At 46.3% G+C, this 21,509-nt stretch overlaps 1 protein-coding gene across 6 annotated transcripts in view; it reads left to right on the forward strand.

Annotated features, from left to right (window-relative positions):
* The window catches only part of SRL (sarcalumenin), an 89,933-nt gene that overhangs the window by 63,702 nt on the left and 4,722 nt on the right, over nucleotides 1-21,509 (forward strand). For 2 of the 6 annotated variants that reach the window (XM_025192844.1, XM_025192845.1), the window contains exons 4-7: nucleotides 978-1,073; nucleotides 6,326-6,361; nucleotides 19,943-20,059; nucleotides 21,018-21,251. In XM_025192844.1, coding sequence (XP_025048629.1) covers nucleotides 978-1,073; nucleotides 6,326-6,361; nucleotides 19,943-20,059; nucleotides 21,018-21,251 — 483 coding nt within the window. Of the gene's footprint in view, nucleotides 1-817; nucleotides 905-977; nucleotides 1,074-6,325; nucleotides 6,362-19,942; nucleotides 20,060-21,017; nucleotides 21,252-21,509 lie in introns of all 6 variants that reach the window. The other 4 variants (XM_025192846.1, XM_006036569.2, XM_025192847.1 and 1 more) reach the window with 3 other exon arrangements.

Here is a 21,509-nt window from a genome sequence, read left to right on the forward strand (position 1 = left end):
GAATGCACAGAGGTTCCCCTTCCCTGTGCCTGCTCCAGGACTGGGCAGGGCGGGAGGTACTTTCCAGGCACCCTGTTGCTGCTGCCTTCTCCCCTGCTGAGCCCAGATCTGGCTCAGCCCAGCTGGCACTGGAGCTTTCCCCCACCAGCAGTGGAGAAAGTAGCAGCTGCAGCAGGAGAGTTAGAGAGGGAGGAGGTGTGTTTTTGAACATGGAAGAAGGGCGAGAGAAGAGGGTTCCTGCTCCTGTACCACTTTGGGAAATCCTAGGTCTGCCCCTGCTCATTAGGCCTGCGTGAAGCGGCTAGTATTTGCTTTGGCTTTGGATTCGGGGGACAGTGATTCGATTCGGTGATTTGAATCACTGTCCCGATTCGATTCAGCTGAATCGGATTACCAGGTCAGAGTAGCCCGCCCCTAGTACTTACCAGCTCAGAGTGGCTGCAGTTCCCTGCTGCAGCCACCGGGGACTGCCCAAATCATCACAGCTCTCCGAATCTTTTCCGAGGATTCGGAGAGCTTTGAATCAATTCGAACCCTTAAATTGGTCCCCTGATTCGATTCAGATTCGGAGATTTGACCACTGTATTGGTCCGAGTCTCCTTTGAATCGAATCACTACCTGAAGCTTTGCACAGCCCTACTGCTCATAGGACTATCCTTGAGTAAGCAATGCACGCTCTCCCTATAGAACTTAATCTAGGACACCTCAAAGCATTTTATTCTGTGGCTTGCTCTTTTGAAAGCTGGGGTTTCACGTCCATTTTCAAGCCTGCTGAGACAAGCAATCTCTCTGTACATTAAGATACTTCTTATTTCAGCAGCCAAGCGGAGAACAGTCTGCACATTTCATCTGCCATCCATCCCACATGTTCAGAAGAAAGAGAGCAAGGGAGAGATGATGTCAGGTAGCTAACGGTATCTGTGTGTAACTTTTGAGTTTGATCTGTCCTTGTTTTTATCACCTTTTTAAATGTATAGCAACACTGCAGAGGCTAAGGAAGATCTACCACTCATCTATCAAACCCCTGGAGCAGTCCTACAGATACAATGAGCTGAGGCAGCATGAGATCACAGGTAAATCTTGTGGCCAAGGAGAGATCTATCTAGCACTGTCATGATGTCACATTCTGCCTAGTCTAGGGTATAGGCAGACAAGGTTCCTTGGGTGAATTTGATATCTTTTATTAGACCTACCCAAATGGTTGGAGAATAGTTATTAAGCAAGCTTTCGGGTTCAAAAACCCTTTGTCAGGCTAAGGAAGTTTCAGCAGTTGGTGTGTGCTCTTCCTGGATGGAATGAAAAGTAAACAAGCCAGGGGCTGGGCTGGGGTATGGCATTCAAAAGGTTTATCTCCCCTGGCAACAGACCTAAACATACAGATATGTCATTAGCTGGGCCTCATACAGTCCACAGTCAGTGTGGGGGAGTTTTATGTGTGTACATTGTATGTGAAGGTTTTTGGACACTGTCACCTGAATCAGGAGAAGTTCTTCATTTTATGTAAAAGGGGACACCAGTACCTTGACCTTACCCTGACTGGTGAGACTCAGGGGCAGACTCATTATTGTCTACACCTGGAGCAGCCAGCACATCTGTGCAAGGTGAGTATAAAAAGCTGCCAGATTTGTATCCTCCACTTTGGTAGATGGCAAGGAATGGTGGCCATGCAAAGTCACACAAGGCTCATGGAATCAGACTTCAGAAGTGCCCAGATAAGCTGGGCTTGCAAGGAAGCTGAGGAACCTCTTTAGGCCAAGGGGCTTTCTAGCAGATGCCCTACTTCTTTTAGGAAATAGTAACCTGTGACAAGGTTGGGGTATCTGGCCCCCTGGCCTCTGATGCCCCCTTGTGGTCAGACCCACCTGCCTGTGCTCCCTGGCTTCCCCCACCTGCCATGACTTGATCTTATTTATTCATGTATTTATTTATTTAAAAGGAGGCTGTCTCCAGAGGCTGGGGTAGTCTCTTCTTTGTCCAGCTCTAGGGGCTAGTCTCCCCTTTCTTAATCCTTGGGGCTGCTCTGCCCCAAGCTCCACAAAGTGTACTACCCCTTGAAGACAGCTTTGATTGTGCCTTATGGCCTATAATTGTGGTCCCCTGCCACCCCTGTAGCCATGTCTATGCCTTGCAGATAGCTCTGTTTGACCTGGAGGGGCCCTTCCAGTCCAAACAGACACTGAGCCCTTCAGACCCCAGAATCCTTGTCTGGGCCTCAGCCTTCCCAGCTTTGGCCCTTTTTATCTGGCTGGGCCTCCTCAACCCAGGTCCATTGCCTCAGACCTTGGGCTCCTGGGCTTCAGCCCCACACATCCCTGACCAAAGGTGGTTGCAAAGTATAGAGCACCCCTAGCACGCTGCTCAATAGCCTCCAGAACTCCCCCATAGCACAAAGTGTTAACCATCTGGTTACAACACATCCAAAAGCCCTTTAGGGCCATAACAGTTGCCACAGTCCTAAGGAGTCAACTTGATTCCCTGGCCCCGTGGTACCTTCTTTTCCCTGGCAGCTAGCTCCGTCCTCCACTGCTTTACCTGCAGGCTGTAGACATAGGTGGTTAGCCCCAGCCCAGAGATTGGGCTTATATACAGCCAATCCCTGCCCCTTCCAGTCACCTGACCACCACCTTTGAAGGTGTACCCAGGAGTTTCTGTTTAGTCTAACAAGCTGTTTGGATTCTCCTGCCCTGCAGACCTCTTTAGCTGTTTAGCAGTCCCAGGCCTGGAGGATTGGGTTCCTGCTGGTGCTTGATGCTGCAGTAGTCTGCCCCTGTAGGGCACAAAAGTCTTGTTCCCCTGGGGACCCCACTCTTGCCTCCTGTTCCCCCTCCCCATGTTGTTAACAAGGTTGGGAGTCCCTGTTACATAACCCAGTTAGCACAGCTGTGCCAACTGCTCTTTTGGTTGGGTTTCTCTCAAGCTCAGACACCTTCTGAGTGGCCTAAATTCTCTTCACAGAGCAGCTGACGGCTAAGGGAGTTGGTGACAGAACACGGAACTGCTCATTGTAGGTCATCATGAGGAATGTGCAGTTGGCCATTTAGCCATCTATGGCTGGTCACCTCTGATGTCTGTGCCATGGCACACCACTAATCATTATGTCCGTGTGGTGTGCATGGCTCTTTCCACAAGAGGGAAGAGTGGCCCATGCTTGCAAGCTGGAAGAGGCTCTTCTAACCTTTGTGACCCATATGCCTCTTTCCTCAGGTCCCTCTGTGTAACGGTTCAGTGTTATAAGAACTAATAGCGAAGTGCACCTGCTTGACAATCTCAGCAGAGGAGCTGAGGCATAAGTTCCCAATACTATGGGATAACTCATGTGCTTAAAATCAGGCATGTTCTTAAGTACCTTGCTGAATTGTGGTGTGCATGGATCTGTGGGAGCTGAACTCTACTCTAGAGCCAGTAAGACAGGTTGGAACTCAGGCACCTCCAGGAGGCAAGCTGGGAATGCTTGCACTGCTGCTACCTGTTCTGTGTCCTACATCCTTTTTATTAATGCTATGTCCACTTTACAACAAAGATAGCAAGACTCTTGTTTTAGTAGTGGTGATAGGAGGATTAATATACAGCTAAGTCCTGGAGCAGAGCCTTGTTGCAAGGAGCTGACCTATAGCTGAAGCCTCCCTGACCACCCTGTTTGTCATCCTGACAAGGACTGTCATGCAAACCCTCACACCCACTTGAGATGCAAGTTACAGGCACCATACCACATGGCCTTGTTCATCTTCACCCAGTGCCAAACTCCCTTTCTGGGCCAAGCATAACTCTCCACTACACCCAGACCTGCCATTACAGCATCTTGCAGATAAGGCCTCATCCTGCATCAATCTCTTCCACTCCAGCCAATATGTGGTGGAAGCTGTAGACTGGGGTGGCAGCAGGTAGGTTCCCCTTCCCTAAGCCTGTTCCCAGCCTGGTGGGGAACACCAAGGAGGACCCACCCACTGCTGGTGCTGCAGCATCCCCTAGCTGAGCTGGGCTCCCTGTACAACCCAGCTGGATCAGGGCAGGAGTGGCTCTGGAACTCCCTCCCAACCCTATGTCAGCCAGGGACATTGTCGGCAGCAGGCCAGGGAGGAGGGAACGGGGTGGGAAGGGACATGTTGCTGGGCACAGGGGGGAAGAAAGGGGAGTGATTAGTAGTTCTTACTTCAATTCTTACTTACTTCAGAGACTTGAAAAAATCCCTGTCTGCTGCTCTGGCAGCATGGTCTGAAAGTGGGCTGCAATCACACCACCACACCCCCTCTGGATTTCATAGATTCCTAGATTCATAGATGTTAGGGTCGGAAGGGACCTCAATAGATCATCGAGTCCGACCCCCTGCATAGGCAGAAAAGAGTGCTGGGTCTAGATGACCCCAGCTAGATGCATATCCAACCTCCTCTTGAAGACCCCCAGGGTAGGGGAGAGCACCACCTCCCTTGGGATCCCGTTCCAGACCTTGGCCACTCTAACTGTGAAGAAGTTCTTCCTAATGTCCTTCACAGTTCAAGTGGCCAAGGTCTGGAACATTTCTCTTATACCCTTGAATGGATAGCACATTACAAGGGTGAACAAAGTATTTTGTAAAACATTTAGAAGCAGACCTTGTAGCCAGGTTAGGAGGTGCCCCCATGTGCCAAAAGGCCCTAGTGACTTTGTAGCTAAGGTGATAACGCTATAATGTTGAGAAAGCTTTCACATCTACCATCCCACCAACACTGGCTTTACTGCCAATTTCCCTGCATGGCAAGGTTATGCTGCTACATGAGCTACAGGCTACATTGGCTGTTTCCATTCCCCTCTGCTGCATCAATAACTCAAACGGCAGACAGTGAACTCCCTGAGCAAGGATGTCTAAAATGCTTTTCTGATGTGTCCTAAATACCATCATTACTCTTCCTTAGAAAGGGGTTGGGGAGGGATATTTGAAAATACGTCTGGTGCCGATGAATAGAAATTGCCTGAGGCATAGCTCAGTAACAGCCCCAGCTGCACCCAGTTGGACAAGATTCATGATGGGTCCCAGAGGCTGGAACAAATATGGAGCAGGAGAATCGTAAAATGTGTGTGACCTTTTAAGATGTAAGCCAATGTACAACGGTAAGTTTCCTCCACATTTCTAGCAGTCAGTAAGCTTCTTCACTCCTCCATTAAAAACAGTGGCCCTCTATTTTTTTATATTCTGTGGGACAAATTTTGCTCTTGGTACAAGGTTACAGCTTCCTCTGACTTTACTAAGCATTTGTCCATGTCTGCTGAGAGCAGAACCAAGCCTATATTGCCATCCAAGGCTACCAATGCATTTTGGGGTTATAAAGCTACCCTCTGCTGTAGCTCTCCAGAATACTAGGTCACTTGTAGTATTTTCTGGCATGGAATAGATTTTATTTAAATCTTTAAGCTGAAACTGAAGCCTTTTGTTAAAATGTATTAATCCATCTTGTTTGGAATGTGTTCTTTTCTTTTTGATGCATTTGCACAGAAAACTTCTATTTAAAGTGTGGTTGCATGTAAGTATGATATGTGTGATCTCCTTCCACACAACTGAAATTGCCAGTGTGTACACAAGGACACTGTTTACACATTCTATACAGAAGTGTCCAGGTTCCAGGGGAGAATCCCTCTCTGGGACTATGCATGCCTGTGGGTGCATTCTGTCCATGTTAGGGTTACCAGCTGACAGTTCTCTGTAGCCCCTCATGCAGATTGCCCTGCAAGTTCCATCCTCAAAAGAACTTCTTATGACACAGGCCTGAAGAGAAGTCACAGCAAATAGCGGTATATGCTGACAACTCTATCATGTGTTTGTGCATGCATAGACATTTTGTAAGGACATCAAAGAGTGCCTCATGCCTAACCACAGTGTATTCCACAATCAGGGATTTTAGGAAGGGGAGACGGGTAAAAGCAACCCAGCAGAAGAGACACAGGATATTTTATTTGAGTCTGCTCCTGTGTGTCAGTTGAACAAACCTCAAGTGTGGCTTGTTACAGGCAAGTCAGCCAGCTTCGGTTTTGTAGGTGTAACCCCTCCCTTAGACACCACTATTGAATGGGGCTTTCATCAGAGCCTGGTTAAAACTCCTGCCAGAAAGGCTGGTCCTCAGTGGTAGAGGTCTCACAGTGCATGAACTCTGAATTCCAGTGGACCTTTAATTATTTTTTGTCTTTCATCAGTGTTTGAAGTGTTCAATTGGTCCTGCTTTCTGTCTAGGAGAAGGCTGAGGTCAACCTTCAGCTCCCTTGCCTCACTGAGTCAGGCCCAATTGACCACCTCTCTTCCACTCCTCTTCCACTCATGTTGCCTTTTCTCTCTTCACCATCCCCTCCCTTCTAACAGCTTACCCTGGACGCACCCTTGCCTCTTCAGGCACAGGTTGGTATCGCTATCTGCCAACTGCATGCTACTATCAGCCAGCTAACCTCTTCACTGGCCTCTCACCATTGTCCACATACTGAAAGCCATCATTCTTTCCCTTTTCAGATACCCATTTGCCAAAGCCACATGTCCAGAGCCCACATCCACTATCCAAACTATATACCCAGTGCACCAACCCACCAGCTAGATCTAATTATATGCCTATATGAACTTAATATTTTGCATTAGATGGCTCTCTCTGAAAGACCACACATTCATGGCATCTAAATGGCAGAGTCAGCATTATAAGGATAGATGTTTTAGTAGGTGTTGTCAGGTGAACCTGTCCCATTTAGTCAGAGACATTTGCAGTTCCCTCACCCTGCCCAGGCCAAGGGAGAAAACATTTTAACCCATCCCTTGTTTGGATTAAATCTGGGACTGTTTCGGTGCATATCATTGTTGCTACAGTTCATAGGCATTTGATGATGGTGTATTGATATGGCCATGAAATAGGGGGCCCCGGTCATGTTACAGCCATGTAGTTGGCTGCTGGGGCCATGAATTTGGTAGGTCCCTATTCATAAACATAGGTCTATATATGTAAACATATATATATGTTAATGTGTGTGTGTTTGTATATATATACAGGCAGTCCTCAGACTTACAACACAATTGGTTCCTGAAAACCACATCTAAAGTCAAAATGTAACTCAGAACCAATTTTCTCATAAGAAACTATGTTATAAATGGGGGATTGGTTCCTGAACCAAGGCCCACTATTTGCACCAGAAATACACCAGAATTTTGTACTCAATCAATTATAGATGAGCAATATAGCTACATTAATGTATTTATATTGTAAATAGCAGTCATATTGATTTGAAAGGACTTCTTTGAGGTGACTTTGCTGGACTTTTTGAAAGGCTCTTGGTTGGACTTTTTGAAGGGTACTTGGCTGACGTCTTCTCAGGATTCTTGGCTGCAGATTTTTCTGGAGTCTTGTCTGCTTTCTTAAAGAAAGTGTCCAAGAAAGTCTGGACAGATGTTCTCCAGGGAGATAAGCGATGCAGTGAATTTGTTCGCTGGCATGGCATCGCGTTGGATCAAGCATTGTAAAGTCGACACTGACATCGTAAAGTTGAAACAGGGTGTCAATTTATAAGCGTTGTAAGTGCGAAATGATGTAACTTGAACTGGTGCAAGTCGAGGACTGCTTGTATATGTATGTGTATATATATGAAATGTGTCTCTATACCTATCTATACTGAATAAAGCTACATCTGTAGTCATAGATATATAACATATATAGATATTTATGATTTAGGTAGTAAATGACCAGGCCAGCATTCTAAGGGTTAAGTGAGCTATGCAACGATGTTTGCATACAGCTCAGGGTGCTTATTACCTCTTTGCCATGGATGGTGCACTATGGGGTTTGTACTTGTGACATTTTGTATCAAGCCCTGGTACTGGTATGGAGAGATGCTGCCCCGAGCAGCTCATCCTTCCCAGTTGCCTAAATGGGAGATCATTTTGTGGTGTGGCTTATGACCAGCCTAGGTGACCATGAAAAACAGTAGCATCTATTTGTGTGCCCTGCCATGCTGTGACACCCCCTACTTTTCATGTTGGGGTATGTGGCCTAGAAACGGTCCCCTCACCAGTTTAGGCACCCAGAACAAAACAATTGCCTCAGATCACCTGAGACCACAAGGCTCTTCTACTATGGAAAAAAGAGCAGCTGTGCAGCAAGTTTGATGTATAGTGGATCAGCAACCTGCAGCCAAGTAGGGATGTACCATCCCAGGAGCAGACCCTTTTGGACCAGCAACTGGGGACTTTTTTAAGTCCCCAAAGCAGGGAAGAATCCCTACCATCTCAGCACCCCTTGCCTTCCCCTTCATGCTTAGTGGCACCTCTCCTCCCCTCCCATTCCCTTATTCCCCACCTGCTGCTATCAGTGTTCCTAGCTGACCCTGGGGTGCTAGAAGCTCTGGAGCTGCTCCTGCCCCACTCCAGCCAGACATCTGGAGACAGTGACAGCTGGAGACAATGCCAGTGGGCATGTTCTGCCTCCCTGTCTGATCCCCTTGGGCATTCTCTGCCAGGCTGGGAGCAGGCTTGCGGAATGGGAGCCTACAGGAGTGGCTATAGAACTCCACCCTCATCTCAGTCCAGGACAGCAGAGATGATGGCAGCAATGGGAAGGGAAGGCAAGGCAAAGAATGGGAGGGAAGAGAAGGTACCACTGAACATGGAGGGTAAGGGAGGGAATGCTGAGAGCAGGGGTAGGGTTTTTACCTGATTCAGAGACTTAAAAAAACCCCTGGTTGCTGCTCCTGCCATGTGGTCTTGTCTGCCCCAGTTGGGGGGAAGCTGGGAACAGAGGTGTCACCACCCCTGAGGCACTGGTCACTGCTTCCACACCCCTCTTTACAAAAACTTGAATACATCTGTCACTACCAAAGATCAGGGTTCCAGCCTTGGAAGAAAACCAGCTTTAAGCAGGTCTCTGAAGTCTGAATTGAAATGGAACAGCCCATGCTATCCATGATAAGATCAGGGAAACATAGCATATAGGGCCTTTCATGGAAAAAACATGAGCAGATTACTAACATTCGTCCAAATCTCCTGAGCAAAAGTGGATACGAAGAAAGATCAAGCTCCACTGAGAAGGAAAATGTCTGGTTTCCTAGTACTGATAATAAGCAACCAGCTCCAGACCATTCAGCCAGCAGTGCAGCTCATATGTCCCTCTGTTGTGTGAGGAGGCATGTATTGCTTCCTTACATCTATAGCAGGAAGCCAGGACAACACTGAGGAAGGCTATAAGCAGAAGCTCTTCTCTAAAGATGGAGGAAATCTCAGGATAACCACTTCTCTGATTCTAGTGAAGACTCGCACAGCATATGAAGGCAGAGGCTCTTTCTGTGATCAGTTACCACTGTCATTTGATAGGAAGTCAGGCATAGACTTATTTCGAACCCATGTGAAAAGGGGGGCAAAGAAGATGCCTAAGTGCTATCCTGAATTAGCCTCTCAGCTTGAGGTGGTCTGGACATAGTGGGGTAGAAGGAGCACATCACTGGATTCTTCCTGTTGGGAAGCTTGGCACACACGGAGCAGCACATTTGCTCATGCAGCCAAGAGCAGAGCTGAGAGTGTTTATCAATCTTTGCCTTCACTGAGGAAGCAGATGAAATTAACAGCAACATCCAACAAGTATTTTATTGCAAACAGAACGTCTTATATGCACAGGCATGCTTTCACCAAGGGCACAGGCACACCATCTGTACTCAGGCTACAAGGGCTTTACTCTGCCAGAAGGCCCTGTATTGAGTGGGGCTACTCAGAGAGTAGAACTGGCAGAACTGGGTTCAAAAGCAATAGAGCCGTAGAGGAAACAGGGAGCCTTGACAAAACTATGTGCATTGTGTTAAAAAGAAGCGTGAATACTATCTTGCAGGTGGTACTTTGTATAAGGAACTTTTGGAAGAATTGCAGGGACTGTCTCACTCCCTGCTGGAGGTGGGATGCAAGCTGAACGTGTGAGGGGTAGGTCAGCCAGCAATGGAGCAGGGGGCCATAAGCAGTAAAAGAAAAGATGTCGCGTGGAAAAGGAGAGCCCTGTTTTCCTTGTGGAAAAGGACAGCCCTTTGAGTCCCTTTGGCAGAAGTGAGCAACACAGAACAGCTGAGGTCTGCTGGCTGGGGAAGCACATGCAGGCAGAAGGTGAAAGGCTCTTAAAGAGGGAGGCATCAGTCATAGTAAAGGAGTGAGAGGAGTGAGTTCATGTCCTCAGATCATCACTGGTGGGGAGGTGATTCCTATGTCTTCCCCAAAAGCAGTCCAAAAGTAGTGTCAGACAGTTGCAAGCATTCCCAATGTGCTTGGATTTGGAATTAGTTTGGGGCCAGAGGTCACTACAGTTTGTAAAGAGGCCCCTTTCTAAACTGGAGAAATGGGGATAGTGCCCAGTAGCCTGGCAACGGCAAATAATTTGTCTGGGTGAGTTCAAAGCTATGGGCAAGGAGCAAATGCAAAGAACCTCCTCATCCAGGTGCCAGGTGTAGGAATGGGTCTCCAGAAATGTGTTGCAGGTAGGCAAGCAGATGGTTCACCTAATGCCATTCCCTAGGTGCCCAGGCCAACCCATGAAGCATTACGGCAGCCCAAATTAGAAGTGGAAGAGTGAGGACAGCAACAGATGATAGTTCTGCATAGAGCTGATAAAAACTGGAGTTTCTGTCCTGTAGGAAATTTCAATATTTCCAGATTTGTTTTTGTCTAAGATTGGAATAAAAAGACAGACACTACCACTCTGTGGAGTGAGACTAGCCAGGAGGCTCAGTAGCAGTCCAGCAACAGGGGGAGACTGTGATGTATCAAGGGAGATGTAGCTCAGGCACCTAGTAAGGCTCAGAGGAGATAACAGGAGCCTGCGGAACAGGAACTACCACTCCCATGAGGTATGACAGTGGTTCAGGTGGACACAGAAGTTAACGCTGGTCCAGAGCAAAATAATACATTTTGATTTACACAAAATCCCATTTTTCTGACAAAATAATCTGACCTGCCCTATTTATATGCATTGCATTTGGTCATTTATTGTTGCTAGGCAACAGCTAGTCAAACTGGTAGCCCCACAAAACTAAAACACAACAGAACTCTTCTGAATCCGTGTGCTGATGGTGTGCTGTTGTCACCGTAACATGTTGTGAAAGGGATGTATAGGGATTCTGGTGAGGAACACCAGCTCAGCTTTAAAGGGGGTAGTTACCTTTGTCTCTTAAAAGGCACTTTGTTAATTATTCTGAAAATAATTATTTTATTTTCAAAAGTGATTTATTAATTTGTCTCTAAAATGAAGGGAAAAATGAAAGGGAAAAAACTCTTGAGCAGCAAAAGATCTCCTTCTGAATTCTTCCTGCTTATATTATTGACTTTGGAAAGATCCGAGTCAAGGCAGTTTTTGCTTACCAGGCAGATAATGGCAAAATTAATGCTTTACAGATCTAGGGTCAAATCTTTGGTGTAAACAGTTAAGCTCTGTTTAAGGCAGTGAGGCTAGACAGTGTCTCTGTTGGGACAACAGCAGAAGACCTGGCTAGGATTTCACATGTGAAAAATGAGACAAGGATAAAGTAGGATTTGTCAAAAATGTTCTGTCAAAATTGTTTTTCAGTGGAAGATTTAGTACTTAACTACGTGAAATTTTGTGAAAAGCACCTGCTTTCTGTGGTACATTTTGGTTTTGCATGGACAAACCTGAAAACCAAAATATTTCAATCTGGACATGCTGGCAGAGCTGGCTGGTGGAACTTGTCATTTATTTGCCTTATTCCCCCACCCCCCGCTAGCCCCAGCATTCCCCAGTGAGACTATAACTTGCATATTTTGCATCATGGCCAGGAATTTCCACAGTGCACTGTGTCTTGGCAAGAGGAGAGATTCTGGGAAATAAAAGATAAAAAAACATTTTTTGATCAACTCTTCAGCTTCCTCCCTCAAGTCCGCTGCCAAGATTTTTTAGTTCATGCCCAGGAGTGGGCAGAAAGCTCAGCAGTGATAGGGCCTGGGGTGAGGAGAGGAAAGGAAACAGGCAGAGCTGCAGGAAGTCACCAGAATGCAATGAAGCTTCTTCATACTATGAAAGCCCCAGAGCCAGAACAGGCCTTGAGGATGAACTGACTGTGAGCTAGCCCAGGTCTAAGATTTTTGACGTGTGAGCTGCAGCATAATCCAAGCTACTTAGCTTCAAGCAGGAACTTACAGGCCTGTTTAGACAAAAACAGATATCAGACTTCTGAGTACAGTTCAGCCAAGCGGCAGTTCAAAGCCAAAGATTCCTTTCAGCCCTTTCAGCATCCAGCATGTCAGTCTGCTCCGGATGCACAGGGCAGAGTGGAGTACACGCTGCAGGGCTGACAGACATAACATCTCATTTTTGCCAGCAGACTCAGTGAATGGCTCACTTGAGGCAAAGAGCAGATAGGCCACAACAGGATTTTCCTTGCTTTTTTTCTGATCATAAATGCACACCATAAATTCTTTCTGAGACTCACCCATCTGAGGGCCATGTCACACAGGACACTTAACATGTATCTGAGACATAGTAAGCACGATCATGCCATATTCAAAATGGCCTGAGCAGTCACATAGTAATTATTTCTACAATCTCAGTCCATTCTGGGTAGGGCTGGAGCCAGCTGTGCTTCGTCTCCGCTCTCCCTCCTCTCCCGGCCCCTGACCACAGCGCAACCTGCACATCCACCGATGAGGAGGTGCAACGCCCACTCCTGGAGCCTGTCCTCTCCCTGCCACATGCCCAGCACTGCCCAGCGTGAGAGCACCTGCCCCTGACATTACACATCTCTGCTGCTGATGGCAGGTGGAGGGAGGTATGGTATGCCAAGCCCAGGAGAGAGTGTTGTGTCTGCCACTGGATCCATGGAGTGGGCCAGGTCTGCCAATGGCAAAGAGAGACACTGGGTTCAGTTCAAGACTTTGCTGCAATACAGGGGATCAGACCAATAGTCAGCTAGCTGTGCTTGTATTATCATTGGAGCAGTCCAATGATAACTTAACACACATTACTTAATATGATCTGGAGATACTTCTCTTGCAAAATGTCCTATCTTTGCTATGATACAATGACACTTAGCACAGGTTTTACTGCTTAAATGTGTAGATGCTCATGTTTCAAGTGCTGTTAACATATCCTATGTGTAATGTGTAACATGGCCCTGAGGCATCTTGAGATCCTAAGGCAGAGAAGGTGACCCTTCAGGTTACCATCCAGAACTTTGCCATGTTACCTGTGAGGGCAAGGACACCCACACCACCTGTATTTGGGATTAGCCTAAGCATCAATCATGAGACAAATAAGGTGCTGTTGGTGTTGTGCTGCTCAAGGCCGCAATTAGGACCACAGTTGGACTAGGCCTGGCATGTTTTAGCTGATGCCCACATTCTACTTAAGTACAGATTTATTAAGCCACACCAAAATATCAGAAGAGGCTTGCTGGTAACTAAAAGCTAACCTGCTTCTTTTGTATCCCCTTTGCAATTCCCATTTCAAGGCCATACCACAGGGCCAAGATCTGACGTCAGATGTATATGTGGGAGGGATCCCAGAAATGCAGCTGAGTGCTGATATACTTTCTCAGCTGGCCCTAAGAATCTGAATGCTAATTTGAGTCTCTAGGTAGTAAAAGAAGCACTTGTATCCTAGAGCATCACCCAGAATGTTGTCCTGGGGACCCAAGGAGAGCCATCACGGCTTCCCCCTCATGTTGACCTGTTGCATATGAAGCACTTCTGAGAATGTGCTGAAAGCACCAAAGGCAGGACAGAGAGACCTCTCATTCTCCCATCTCCAGTGAAAAAATGATTCCAGTTACTTTATCCCGTTGATGTCCCTTTGTCCTTGGAAATTACCCTCCTTCCCCTTGCAAACCAGGTACACATGACATGGTGCAGATGATTGTTTCTTCAGGTCTCAAACCTCTCTACCACTTGGCTTCAGTATGAGGACAGTGAACAGGGCTTGAGGTCTTCTTTGGCTAGGTGCATATGTATGCTGCTTTGGTCCAAAACAAATCTGCTCTAAGGTGCAACATCCCTTCTGATTGGTGGGGATAAACATCCAAAATTCAGTGTCCACTGATCAGAGTCAAACAGGGCAAAAATAACTTGTTCAGACACGTTCCTCTCTTTCTGAATACAGCTTATCTGTAGCCAACTGTCCCTACTTTCTTCCTGATCCCTCACAAGATTTTTTTATCTTGTGGGCTCTATAACAACATCCTTCAGTGTCCAATCCAGTGTTTTTCTATCTTTTTTCATTTGTGGACCCTTAAAAAATTTTGAATGGAGGTGCAGACTCCTTTGAATTGTAAGAGTGGGTATTCACGTACTTTTGATTGATCATAATCATCTTTCACAGACCCCTTAGACTCAGTCGGCTGACACTCAGGGGTCCACAGGTCAAAGACCACTGGTCTAATCCATTCAGCTGGATTTCCCATGCTGCATGCCAGTGCAGAAACTAGCAGAGGCATCACACATTTAGAGCACACAACTAAATGAAACACTAAGAGACTCCTGATTGGTGACCCTGCAATTTTCCGAAGAGTTTTCTGTTGAAGTGAAAAGTTGTGCTGCTTTGCCTGGGAGAGTGGGGGTGATTTTTGCTTACAAGCTCCCATTGAACTGTTTGATCACTTGCTGTTCTTACTTTTGGCTGGAAACTGTTAATTTCTTTCACTCACTGACCTCAGTCCTTTAACTGGAGTGGCCCCAAATGTCCCTGCTTTTCTTTTTTTTTATTTTATCAAAGTGACATCTTGGTGAGAGTGGAGAAAATACAGTGAACCCAGTGCCCTCTGCATCTGTTGAAAATCTTTAGCTTTAGTAGAGTCACACTGAAAACATATGGCAATACAAAAATCGAATCCTACCAAGGCACTCTCCCTGCTCTGCAGTTGAGGCCCCCTCTGCACATGTAGGTAAAGGCATTATGGGATCTAATGTGCAAGCCACATAATCGGGCCTCCTGCCATGCCATACTTGCTTGTGGGATTGCACGTTAGATCCCATTGTGCCTTATTGCTGGTGGATATCACCTTATTGCCACAATCTCCAAGGCTCAAGGGTGCATAAAACCCCAGGCCATGAGGACTGAGGCAGCCATGATTCCCAGGGGAAACCTCCAGACACAGGGTTGCAGCAGCCATAATCTCCAGGGCAGAACAGAGACAAACCCCTGGGCCCTGAGGAGAGAAGCAGCCACAATCCCTTAGGTCTGGGATTCATGTGCCCCTGAGCCCTGGAGATCACAGCTGGCCTAATCCTCAGGGCCCAGGAGTTTCACACTGGGCATGGTGCACCTTGGCAGCTGGGAGCCTTGTCAACTGATGGGGCTCCCAGCTGCAGGGGAGCCCCTACTACACCTGCAAATTAAAGCTCAATAGCAACCAGCTATAAAGCTAGTACATATTTTTGAGGTCTACCTTTAAAGCTGGTTGGAGCTTTTTATCATGTGATAAGTACTTTGCACAAGTAGCTGGTCTTAAGGTACTTAAGGTACAATTAACCAATTAATTGTGCAATACCTGTAATGTGTAGAGGGGGCCTGACAGTTACCAACAAAGCATCTCAGGGCACCTTGGAGAACTAGAAACTCCATCTGCTTGCTCAGACTGTTTTAATTAATAGTGTTTCACAAAATAATAAAACTCCCAGTATGTAGCTGACATTTGGTAGGAATTCCAAGATACCAGACACTGGATGAGAGGCTACTAGATACTTATTGTTTGTTATGGTTCCTTCTTTAAGTTTAAAGAGGGAGAAAGGAAAAGATATGAGAGAGAGAGAAGGAGTCAGAGCCAGAGCCAGAGAAGGGAATGAAGAGATCTAAGAGGAGACAGAAGAGCTCTACTGCCTGAGGTTCTGCTGGTCCTCCAGACTTCAGCTGGAGTAGTGGGTACTCAGCACTTCTGAGAATCAAGCCCTAAATGTCCTGCCAGCTGCAGTCTTATGGTGCCATTGCAATTTGCAGGATGCCATGGTCTGCTTTTATGTTAGCTGAAGGTGACAATTGGGTGACAGGCTGGATCACACATGCTGATCACATGCTGATCACTTCTCCACTTTCCATGGGCACTTTACAGTGAACAATGCTGATCTCCTGCAACTCAGTGCTCTATGTATGGCTGAGATTGCTTCCCAAGTGATAGATTCTTATTCCCTAGGTCTCCTGTGTGCAAGTTTCCTCTTTGCCACTTGGGCATTGATCACACATAGCAGTAGCTGCCACTAGAACTAATCATTTTTCATTACTTGCAGCCCCTAGAATCCATAGCTCTGCTTCTAATTAAAGCATATGTCTGAGCTCCTATGCATAGTGATGTGAGCACTGCAGTGCAGAGGGGAGGCAAGGCGAATGTGGGGCCATGTCTGATAACTGTGGCGACTGTGTACCTGGTTTCCAGGGGCCTTTCTTGACCTCTCATTCCTTAATCTGGGAGCACTGCAGAAGCAGAAAAATCAGGCTATGAGATGGAGGAGGAGAAAGGAGCTCCATATCCCTCTCAATGACATCTCCTGCAACTACTGTAAAAGACACAAAAGGCCAAACCTCACAAGCTGGTGTCACTGGGGATGTGAAGCAGGATAAACACCTCCTGTAAGGTGCTAGGGATCAGATGCCAGTGGCAGAGCAGTTTGAAGTTGAACTTTTTGAGATTCAGGAGTTGTGAAAGAGGAGGTGAAGGCTCCACTGAAGTTCTTGGCAAAACTGGCATTGATTTCAATGGGACAGAATACCCTCCGGAGATCAGCAAAGGGGAGCAACCAGCCAAAAGACAATAAGCTGGGGGGAAGCCTGTCTGAGGTAATTCAAGGCACAAGGCTGTGTCTACATGTGAGACTGACTGCGCAGTAACCCGATACTACTGCGTGGTAGCATCCCGTGGCAATAACCGTGATCCAACGCTACTGTGCAGTAGTATTAGGCTACTGTGCAGTAGTGTCACAAAAATGGTGTTCACTGGCACTACTGTGCAGTAACTCGGGTTACTGCACATTTATTAGTACTTGTTTATAAATACTAAATAAATGCACAGTAACACCTGCACAGTAGCATCTTGTGTAGACACTGTCAAGGAGACAAAACGTGCCTTGTGAGGGGCCTGTGCTGTAAATCTGTCCTTCTCTTCCTCCTAGTTTTAGCCCCCCTCAGAGATAAATCCTTGATACTCTTGACAGCACTTAGCCTTGCTGGTGATCATAGGCAATCTACTTACCCTCTGTTTTCCAATATATAAAGTTAAATCATCACCCTCAGAGGCCAAATGGACTTTCTGTAGGTGTGTAAGTGCTGCCCTGAATGGGAGTCAGCGAGAAGGGTGAATTCATTTATATCTGTCAAGCATCTTGAGACACTAGTGAAAATATTCATATCTACTCTCAATATAACAACACATTAGTTTTAATCATTGCTTTCCTTGATTTTCTTCAAGATCCATCCCTGTGTATGCTGCCAACATGACATCCATTCCATTATACATTTTGCTTTATTTTTTTTAATAACCACTAATTCTTACACGGAGTAGTATATATTAGTTGAGTTATGGTACATAAATGAATATATGTAATATGCACGGGGTAAATTTGATGGGATGTCTAACTATTTTCAACATGTTCCCTTCACTGCTCAGGCTATGCCATAGCTTCAGTTTAGTACAGGGAAATGAGCCTTCTAAGTATTACCATAACACTGAATCTATGAGTGAAAGCAAAGATCCAGGATCTCTACCCCTGAAAATACAAGCTTAATTTGTGAGGATCACATGTACTAGCCTCAGCTGTAGCAGACCTGTCAGCCTTTACCTGTGGCCCAGCCATAAGCAGAATAGGAGGGAATGCCATATGACATGGGTCACCTGAGGATGATGGCTGCAGCTGATCTCTAGCACAACTTGACGTGCTGCTCACAGTAGTTATCCCAAACTGTATGGCTCTTTAGGGGGCTCCTTTGCACAGCACTGGCAGCAACAAGGAGGGGTGATTTTTTCTCTGCCTATATGCGGCTGGGTTGAGTGCTCTTGGGTAGATCAGGGCCAGACCCTGGGAAGTGCTGAACACCTGCATCACCCTGCCCAGAAGATATGTTAATTCTTGCCTCTCAGCAGGTGGCTTCAGGTCTGATCCTACAAGACCATTCTACCACCTTGCAAGGCTTTCTCTTGGCTTCAGCTGAACTAGTTATATGCATAAGGGCTACTTATTTGGGGAGGCTGGGATCCTGTTTCCTTCAGAGTCAATGACAAAACTCTCATGATTTCAATGGGGCTCCCAGCAAATTTTCTCCCTGGTTCCTACATGCTGGGCTGTATCATGCTACGCAACCAGCAGCATCTTTCTTCCACCCTGCTTCAAAGCCTGCAGGGGTTTGCACCACTTGGTTTTCCCATATGTAAAAGGGGGATCTGACCAGCTGGAAGGAGAGTAGCTGTGACCAAGGCCTCAAAAGTTTGGGAAGGAAAAATAGGTGAGTGAACAACAGACCTTTATCTGACACATGGTGGAATTGGAACCAGCACTTATCCCCTTCCTGAGGCAAGACACTGACCTTGCTTACAAAGTGCTGAGAAGCAGTGCCCCTTCCAGAATTTTGTGCATATCACTTTGGTCTTTATAACAATAATGTTTCATATTTTAAATGGTTGCACACAATTGAATAAATGACAGATCCTTTTGTCTAGCTGCAGTTCTGACATCCCAGAGCCTGAGAAAGGCTGCTGAGTGGTTGACAAAATGCAAATTGAGTTTCATTCTAAAGAAGATATAAAGAGGCAGTTGCAAAATTCTGTGAATCTGTTCCACACAAACGTTCTCACTTGACCACTTGCATGTGCAAAATAGAGAAGCCATTATGCTGCAGTTCCCAATCCTGCACAAGTACTGGTTGTTGCAGGGGCAAGCACATTTTGAACCCACTGGTGCCTTTAAAAATGGGGGTCTCTAAAATTGATTCTAAATTCATCAAGTAAATATTTTTTTTCCAAGTAGAATTAAAAATAAAAACCCTTCCCTAAAAGGACTTGTGTAATCTGGAAAGAGTCAGTCTCACAAGACTCATCTGCATTAATGCAGGATGAGATGGAAGCAGTTAAATTTTTGCTGGGTGATACTTTGACTACGGCATGCTAGTTAATAATGGAATTATCCCTAATTTGTCCATCTCTGCTCAAGAGATTTCTCAGCCCAGTAAGCCGTGAGGAGAGTCTGGTTCTCCCATGTGTTACTGCTACAGAAACACTGGTCATGTAGGGTACGTCTACACCATAGCAGCAATATGTCCTGGCTGGAATCCCCACTCCTTCCTGAGCGTGCACACGCACACTCACTATGGGGTAGACATAGTCTGAAGGTCTGTTCTAACTGTACAAAGCGGGAGTTTTCCCACTGACTTCGATGAAAGCTGGATCAAACCTCAATCCCAGTCATGTGCCACAACTGGTGCTATGACACCCTGTGGAAAGCACTACAGCCAGGGTACCATATACTCAGCTGTTCATACAGGACATCAAATACTCACTTGGCAGAAGCAGGCAGCAGACACAATGCATTGGAAGGGTGGAGAGGAGCTGCACTCAATTCATTTCCTCTACCTCATCCATGACTGACAGCACTGAGAGAGTCTCCTGCCGAGAGAGTCAAACCTGTATGGTAACTGGAATAAGCATGGGCTGGCCTGTCTAATCCATCTCTCTCATCACAGTGAGGCAGGTTATAAAAGATAAGCAGAAATATAGAGGAATAAGAAGCATGGCTGTACTTGTGTACCACCGACCCTTTCCCTGTGCAGCTCAGCAGCTCTGCCCTGCTCCTGCGAATGGCTGAAGAGCGGGGACCGTGGGATGTTTCCATGAGCTTGGAATGTGTAGCTAAGCATTCACACTCCCCAGCAATGCCTCGTTGTTTGTACAGGATGTTCATTACAGCAGGGATCTAAAAGGGCAAATGCTGCTCAGGCAGTACAAAATTATATTGTTTGCTCACTTCCTTTGTTACTTGCCCTGTGTGCAGATGGAGAGATTACTTCCAAGCCGATGGTGCTCTTCTTGGGACCGTGGAGCGTTGGCAAATCCACCATGATAAACTACCTCCTAGGCCTGGATGACACACCCTACCAGCTCTACACAGGTAGCACGTGCTCTGGCTCTTCCATTGTTATGCTGTGCAAAGGTACAAGCTGGTGCTTGCCATTTCTAAGTCCATGTATTCATTCAGTCACAGTCAGAACATCATTTGTAAATCTACCTCCCGGCTGTTCTCAGCCCCATTCTCATAAATCTCCATTTTTACTAATTACAACCTTTCAGGTTCTCATGACAGCTATGATGCTGGACAAACAGGTCCCGAGTCATTCTCTCTGGAGTCAGGAAACCTGCTCCTGTAACTGTGAGAGGCAGCTTCAGGGAGAGAAGTGGGTTTCCTTGTTCTTCTCCTGCCTGGAGACTGACAGCACAACCTCCTCATAACTCTCAGAGGCTCCCACCAGGGAGTAAGCAGTACATCTGCCTCTTCAGCAGTCTCACTTCCCACAGCCCAGAGGACCATGGCTGAGATCCTCCAGCCCAGGAAGTGCTGCACTGCAGGCAGCCTACCAACCAGCAACAGAACCATCATATCATGAGGGGAACTTGCCTTTTTTCTTCTCTCCTTTCCTTCCTTGTATGGAGCCAATTAATTTGCTTTAACAACTGGAATGACATTTCCCAGGCCTTCTTAATAACTCCCTTTGATCCCTAATCACAGCTACATATAGACCATTGGAATTAAGCTCTGTACTGAGATCTCTGAACTGGGATAATCAAGGTATGGAAGCAAAGCAGGATTTGGGTCTCTGTCATGCCTTTTACAATTAAGGCATCTCAACCCTGACTCTGCCCTGCAGATAATATTTCCTACACTCATGCAGCATACCATTGCATGATGCTGACACCACCTGGTAATCACTGATGCTTGGATCCTCTGCTTTATATTCATGATTAAGATGTATCTTCCACAGGGAGTCTCAGCCAGAGGGTGTGTCCAAATCTAACCTGTTGCTTAGACTTTGCAACACAGCCTGAGTTTTGCTTTTCTCCTTTCTGGACAGGAGCAGAACCCACTACCTCTGAGTTCACTGTCATCATGCATGGCCCAAAGCTGAAGACCATTGAGGGTATTGTGATGGCTGCTGACAGTGCACGCTCCTTCTCACCTCTCGAAAAGTTTGGGCAGAACTTCTTGGAGAAGTTGATCGGGATAGAAGTGCCTCATAAACTTCTGGAGCGGGTCACCTTTGTGGATACACCAGGCATCATTGAAAACCGCAAGCAACAGGAACGAGGTAGTGATTTGCTCTGTTCATTTTAAGGAGCATTAAAAGAGGAGTGGCAATATTTTTGCAGGATGATAACAAAAATCCAATGAAGAGGATTTATGGTTAATAACAAAGGCTTAGTTTTACATTTCAGGGGCATCAAAAGTGTGCCTACTTGAGGTTATTATAGTAGCAAAGCAGAGGCCTAAGAGACATGTCCAGTATTTAGAGTAGATGCAGAAGCTTTCATCTTTAGTTTGGAGGTACAATATTTACACATTTAAG

Source organism: Alligator sinensis, unplaced genomic scaffold, assembly GCF_000455745.1.
Source record: "Alligator sinensis unplaced genomic scaffold, ASM45574v1 scaffold1406_1, whole genome shotgun sequence".
Lineage (NCBI taxonomy): Eukaryota > Metazoa > Chordata > Crocodylia > Alligatoridae > Alligator > Alligator sinensis.